The sequence below is a fragment of the Haliotis rufescens genome, unplaced genomic scaffold, assembly GCF_023055435.1.
Source record: "Haliotis rufescens isolate VD_foot unplaced genomic scaffold, xgHalRufe1.0.p SCAF_13, whole genome shotgun sequence".
Classification (NCBI taxonomy): Eukaryota; Metazoa; Mollusca; class Gastropoda; order Lepetellida; family Haliotidae; genus Haliotis; species Haliotis rufescens.
In genome coordinates, this window is record NW_025963813.1 from 12,185,364 (window position 1) to 12,192,150 (window position 6,787).

General features: G+C 41.5%; 1 protein-coding gene across 1 annotated transcript; it reads right to left on the minus strand.

The window, feature by feature from the left end:
• Positions 1-2,086: 2,086 nt before the first annotated feature.
• On the minus strand, positions 2,087-5,940 carry LOC124139169 (34 kDa spicule matrix protein-like). The gene is made up of 2 exons (XM_046506196.2): positions 5,861-5,940; positions 2,087-3,998 (listed from the first exon to the last, which is right to left on the minus strand). Exons 1-2 carry the CDS (start codon positions 5,898-5,900, stop codon positions 3,610-3,612), a joined length of 429 nt encoding a protein of 142 aa, XP_046362152.1. The 5' UTR covers positions 5,901-5,940; the 3' UTR covers positions 2,087-3,609.
• Between the last annotated feature and the right edge of the window lie 847 nt (positions 5,941-6,787).

Sequence of the window (6,787 nt, forward strand, 5' to 3'; positions counted from 1 at the left end):
CTGTCTGAACTGGCTTTGTGTGTAATATTGTACCCTAACGATGTTGGTCGTTGTTCATACTGTCTGAACTGGCTTTGTGTGTAATATTGTACCAAAACGTGGTTGGACGTTGTTCATGCTGTCTGAACTGGCTTTGTGTGTAATATTGTACCCTAACGATGTTGGCCATTGTTCATGCTGTCTGAACTGGCTTTGTGTGTAATATTGTACCCTAACGATGTTGGCCATTGTTCATGCTATCTGAACAGGCTTTGTGTGTAATACTGTACCCTAACGATGTTGGCCATTGTTCATGCTATCTGAACAGGCTTTGTGTGTAATATTGTACCCTTACGATGTTGGTCGTTGTTCATACTGTCTGAACTGGCTTTGTGTGTAATATTGTACCCTAACGATGTTGGTCGTTGTTCATACTGTCTGAACTGGCTTTGTGTGTAATATTGTACCCAAACGTTGTTGGACGTTGTTCATGCTGTCTGAACTGGCTTTGTGTGTAATATTGTACCCTAACGATGTTGGCCATTGTTCATGCTGTCTGAACTGGCTTTGTGTGTAATATTGTACCCTAACGATGTTGGCCATTGTCCATGCTATCTGAACAGGCTTTGTGTGTAATACTGTACCCTAACGATGTTGGCCATTGTTCATGTTATCTGAACTGGCTTTGTATGTAATATTGTACCCTAACGAATGTAGTCAAACGATGTTGGTCGTTATTCATTCTGTCTGAACAGTTTTTGTGTAGCCTTACGATGTTAGATGTTGTTTATGGTGTCTGAACCCTCTTTGTGTGTAATCTTGTACCCTAACGATGTTGATCGTTGTTCATGCTGCCTGAACTGGCTTTGTTTGAGTTATTATACCCTTACAGTGCCATGATACCATTCACCATAATCCCGAAATTTGTTTATCCGGATTTCAATTGGAACGTTTTCGCCTGGATTAATGGGTTTCACGAGATATCCGTTTGTGTCAGTGAATGAGTGCTATATTACGCCGCTTTTAGCAATATTGCAGCAATTTTACAACGGGGAACACTCAGAATGGGCTCACAAATTGCACTGCATGTGAAGAACCGATGGCGTCTCAAAGCATGCGACTTGTGAAATCAGAATCATCAATGCATGGGAAAAAAGCCAATAAAAGTACCCAATGATTGATTGATTGACTAATTATCCGATTAAGGGTAGCCTCATAGTTGATGCATTCATTCGGTAGCAGCTTCGATTCCATAGATGTTTACAAGCAGTAGTACCTCTCCCGTGTTCACCATAGTATTGTAAACACTCGTTTAATAGCCTTGGATTGGGCGTCTGCCCGGAGAGCGGAAGGTAGGTGGTTCGATCCCCTGTCCCTGACACCTGTCTTCGTGGGAAATGGGGTTAGAGGATTCAATTGGTTCTTACCGGACTGGCGCTCGCTATTAAAGGGATAAAACAAGGACTGGTCGGCTCGGAGTCAGTTTCGAGTCAATACGGGGTATCCATGTTAAATTGGGACATGGTATCACAGTGGGCTAGCACTAGTCAAGACTATTATAAGCAGCCACGGTTTTCACTACCAAAGGCAAAAGACATGTTCATAGGTTGTTTAAAAAAAACAAAACTTGACTGATACAAAGTCAACACCAAAGAATAATCACTCTTGATTATCTGCCGAAACAGATTCCATTGGGCAAAAAAGCAAAATAGTAGGGACATTTATATGAATGGATCACTGAAATCAGTGATGACACCAGGTGTTCGCGAATAGTGTAAGCATGTTACTTTTCTTGTTAAAACATTCTTAATAAAAGCGTCCCATTATTCAGGCGTATCTAAAATATTTCCTATCAAATTACAATAACGTTCAACTTTTACGGAAGAAATTCCCAATAGCAAAATAGGACACAACCCTCTCTCACTTGGATGTTACATGTGTGATGGTTGAAGAAGCAGGATTCCCTGTGGCTGGGTTCGACAAGTATCTAGTCTCTGTAATGAACATATTTTACAGATAGGTCTTTCAACAGAATCATATGTAATTGTGGTTTGAAGGAATAAATAAAGAACGAAGAAAGCATGATGAAATATAAGGACAATGGGACTCACGGTGTATATTTTAATGAGCATGAACTTCTACCTCTTGCTAATGACACATTCAACTGTATAACTATAGCTAGAAAATGTGTAACTGGTGAAATAATATAATACCATGGCTGATGTAAGATTCGTGGAAAATATAACATCGTTCAAAGATGAGTGAGTGAGTATGGTTTTACGCCGCTTTTAGCAATATTCCAGCAATATCACGGCGGGGGACACCAGACATGGGCTTCACACATTGTACCCATGTCGAGAATCGAACCCGGGTGTACGGCGTGACGAGCGAACGCTTTAACCGCTAGGCTACCCGACTGCCCCTGTTCAAAGATGAAACCCTATAGATCAACATCACTCAAGGTAACTGCCCTGTAGGCAGCCGAACCCCTAGAATGTGAAGGGTTTCCGTTTAGGATGATTCAGTCACATCACACAGTGTTAGCTTTGAGAAAATCCAGATTGACACAGGTAGTGGGCAGTGGTAGTGAACACTTGATGAAATCAATGATAACGGAATTGGCGGCTACAAACCAAGAGTCATATATAGACGAATCTAGGGTTCGAACTCACAACAAGGTGACCATGGTCATATCAGATGACTGCATGTACGTTTTAATCATATCTATTCTATAGAGAAGCTAGATTGATATGATCGTGGTATATTTAGGACCAATGTTACCTGGAATCTGCATCGATGTGCATGTTGCTTTTACACATCAGTGAATGGTTAGTTTTTCTCTATTAAATCTTACACCCTGCCTCGCACTAATCCGCACACTTCCACCTAAAATTAACTTAAGTTATTGGGTTGATGGTTAAACTATTTACGCTTCTTGTTTGATAACCTAAAACAAGGATTAATACTATTAATATCGTATGATCTTTTCAAATACTCTTGTGGGTTCATAGCTGACTCTAATCCAATGACTTTACCACAAGCATCTAACTTCAGGATAAAACAATCACACACCTAGGCTATAATAGAAACAATAAATGTTTGGTCGAGATAAGATTTCCTTCTAAACCTCGCAAAGCCAACTTAGATATCTCTCTTTTAGAGTTAAGATATAGATATTGAAAATGACAAGGGGTAAGTTGCCTATTGAGGCGGTGGGACAATAACTGATGCCAATTCTTGGTGTCACCGCTGTGATATTGCTGAACTACAGTAAACTACGGTTATAACGAACACGCTTATAACGAACTGACGGATATAACGAACTAACTTTTTAATCCCGACTATTTGCTGTAGTTATGCTGTATATATGCTTATAACGAACCACGGTTATAACGAACTAAAAGTAGTCCTTTTGAGTTCGTTATAACCGTAGTTTACTGTATTTCTAAATGTGTCGTACAACCATGCTCACTTGTACAACTGTGGGTTTTCTAAGAGTATTATAGGCTATACTCGTTCAAACATCACATCATTACAGTATCAGCCACAATGTAGTATTAGATCACAACGAACCTATTAAACAAAAATGAGGTGATTTGAAAATATTATGATACAACAAAAACATTAAAATCAATATCTCTGATTATGAAGTTTGAGGGCATCTTTGATTGCTTGCATTCTGTTGGGCTTCCCCGCGACGGTGGAGTTGTGGTGATCCAGATGGTGTTTGTGGTCGTGGTTCTTCGAGATGACGTTCACCAGGAGGTCCACCAGCTTCTTCTGGTCCTGACTGGGAGGTTGAGCCTGGGGTTGGGGGTTGTTGGGTGGAGGAGTCTGAGGCTGAGGCTGGAACCCCCCACCAATTCCTGGGAGTCCAAGTCCACCAAATACACCAAGTCCGCCTAAGCCGCCTCCACGAGCACCAAGGAGTGGATTACCTCCCCCTTGGCCACCAAACGCTGGTCTTCCCCCAAGTCCTGGGAAACCGAACTGACCCAGTGTCACGGCCAGAACCATGCCTGCAGGTGGAGACCATGTAACGTTCAGGTGACCGATTATATTGGATATTGTTTGTATTTATTAATCTCAAAATACCCGAAATTATTAATTTAAAAAAAATAATTTTGATGATCATCGACCCAAGATTTATCTCATTAAGGGGCAACATCGAACTGACATCGAATTGTGTAGCTATGGTGAATACGGGAAATTCCGTTACGACGAAGACCTTCCACAAGGTTGCTATTGGGAATGTCCATGTTAACTGACGAGCAAAAGAAAGTATAAACACATGTTTGATGATGGCTAAAAGTGAAGCGAACAAGAAATCGTTATTCGATGGTTGGTTGGTTGGTTTGTTGTTAAACGCCGCATTCAGCAATATTCCAGCTATATGCCGGCGGTCTGTAAATAATCGAGTCTGGACCAGATAATCCAGTGGTTAATATCATGAGCATCGATCCACGCATGCAATTGGGATCGATGACATGCATCAACCAAGTCAGCGAGCCTGACCACCCGATCCCGTTAGTCGCCTTTTACGACAAGCATAGTCACCTTTTACGGCAAGCATGGGTTGCTGAAGACCTATTTTATCCCGGAAACTTCACGGGTGGTTATTCGATTGTGATATATTTTATATTGGTATCATAGTTGTGTTTTGAATCTTAAGTTTGCAGTTTTTCGGCGAATGGTTTCAGCCAAGTAACGATTGGATAACTTTTGTAATAATTATCATTTGGTTTAATCCAGTCTTCCAGTGGAAACCTTTTTGACCGGCAGTTCATAATGAAATAGCCATAGCTGCGTACCCATGCTTTGTTAATCTGGACGGATAAAGGTATTTAACATTAACATCAACTCATTAAATCGTCGACCCGTGAAGATTCCGGGGTAGAATAGGTCTTCAGCAACCCATGCTTGCCGTAAAAGGCGACTATGCTTGTCGTAAAAGGCGACTAACGGGATCGGGTGGTCAGGCTCGCTGACTTGGTTGATGCATGTCATCGATCCCAATTACGTGGATCGATGCTCATGATGTCAATCCCTGGATTGTCTGGTCCAGACTCGATTATTTACAGACCACCGTCATATAGCTGTAATATTGCTGAGTGCGGCGTTAAACAATAAACCAACCAACCAACCATTAAATCGTCAAATATCGTATACAAATTCAGGATTTCCGATAATAAATGAATATTAATTACGCTTCGATGAAAGAAATGTCTCAGCAAATTTGATCCAGGGACATCCTACACCACAGCTAGTGTCTGTGGTTCACATATTATAATGCACACCAATTTAGCAGATCATGATTACAGGAAATACACTGTGACATATAAATAATATTTCTGTTTCGCCCAGACCGCCTCCGTGGTCTAGTGGTAGAGCGTCCGCCCGGAGAGCGGAAGGTCCGGGGTTCGATCCCCAGCCGCGTCATACCAAAAGACGTTAAAAGATGGTACTTGTTGTTACCCTTTCTGGTGCTCAGCATTAAGGGGCTTAAACAAGGACTGGTCGGCTCGAAATCAGAATACTGTGTCTGAGTGGGGTATTCATGTTAAACTGCGGCATGGTATCTCAGTGGGCTAGCGCTATAAATCGGCATCAGTCCGGACTAGTACAAGCAGCCACACACACATACACGTGCATGCACGTCGCTATATAAGTGCAATAATCTTGAACGCGACGTTAAACCCATTTCATCTCACCTTACCTCTGTTTCGCCCACATGTTAAAAATTATTACAACAAAAAGACAGAAAATGGACTGCGCTTAGTCCCCCTCTAATGAGAGAAGTGCCGCCAAGGTGGTGCGTGTTTAAATGAAAAAACAAAAACGTTATAAACAATATCAATACAAAATATCATCGCATATTTACCAATGACAGCAGCACGAATCACGAACGATAGGTCAGCCATTGTGTTGTCTGTCTCAACAATAAATGCCACCCAGTCAATGGTGTGGACTTATATACTCAATGTTCATGAATGTCATTGTACACAATCTACGCTCATAACCAACTGAACATACCGCAACCTCGCCTTCTTCTCAGCAAGGAGCTACTGTACTTCATCTGCTGGATGGACAATTATACAGTTTCAGGGCCGGTAAATGGAACTGGTTTGGCCCTCATCATCTGGTTGAATTTTCCAGCAGGTGGTGTGAAAAGACGTATTGCGTATTAGAGCTCCACCCTTAGAGTATCTAACTGTTTTAATCCGACCACTACTGTCAAAGTATGTTGCTCATTTGGTGTCGTGCAGACAATAATGCTCTGAGCGAGTATAGGTATTATGTGTATTTTATATGTACCATACAAGGAACAGCGGTCTGCAATGGTACTTTTTGTCAGATATTAGTACGTGACTGTCCCACTGGTCTCAGGCACCGCGAATTGTTGTGCAGAGTTGCATCCATTAGCACTGCCAGGATCTGCTGGTCGTTGGTCGAATCCATGATTCGGTAAGATTATTACTCTTGGTCTTTCAGCCATGCTATCCTTGCTCATGCCATCAATCATTGGTTTGACTGGCCCTGATTCAAACATTTACTGGGCACCACAACGTAGCCCTACTACTTCACACTGAGATATAAAACAAACAACGTGCATTCTCTTCTCTCATAATGATAATGTACATGCACACAGACTCGAGACCGTTATTTTAAAAAAATGTTTTATATTTATTTTGAAATGTCTTCATTGTAAGTCCCCACTCCTGTGTTTGTCTGGAATGAGAAAGACGCGCGAATCAAACTGTAAAAAGTACATGCTTACTGTGTTAAAAATAATATCCTCACCACGGAT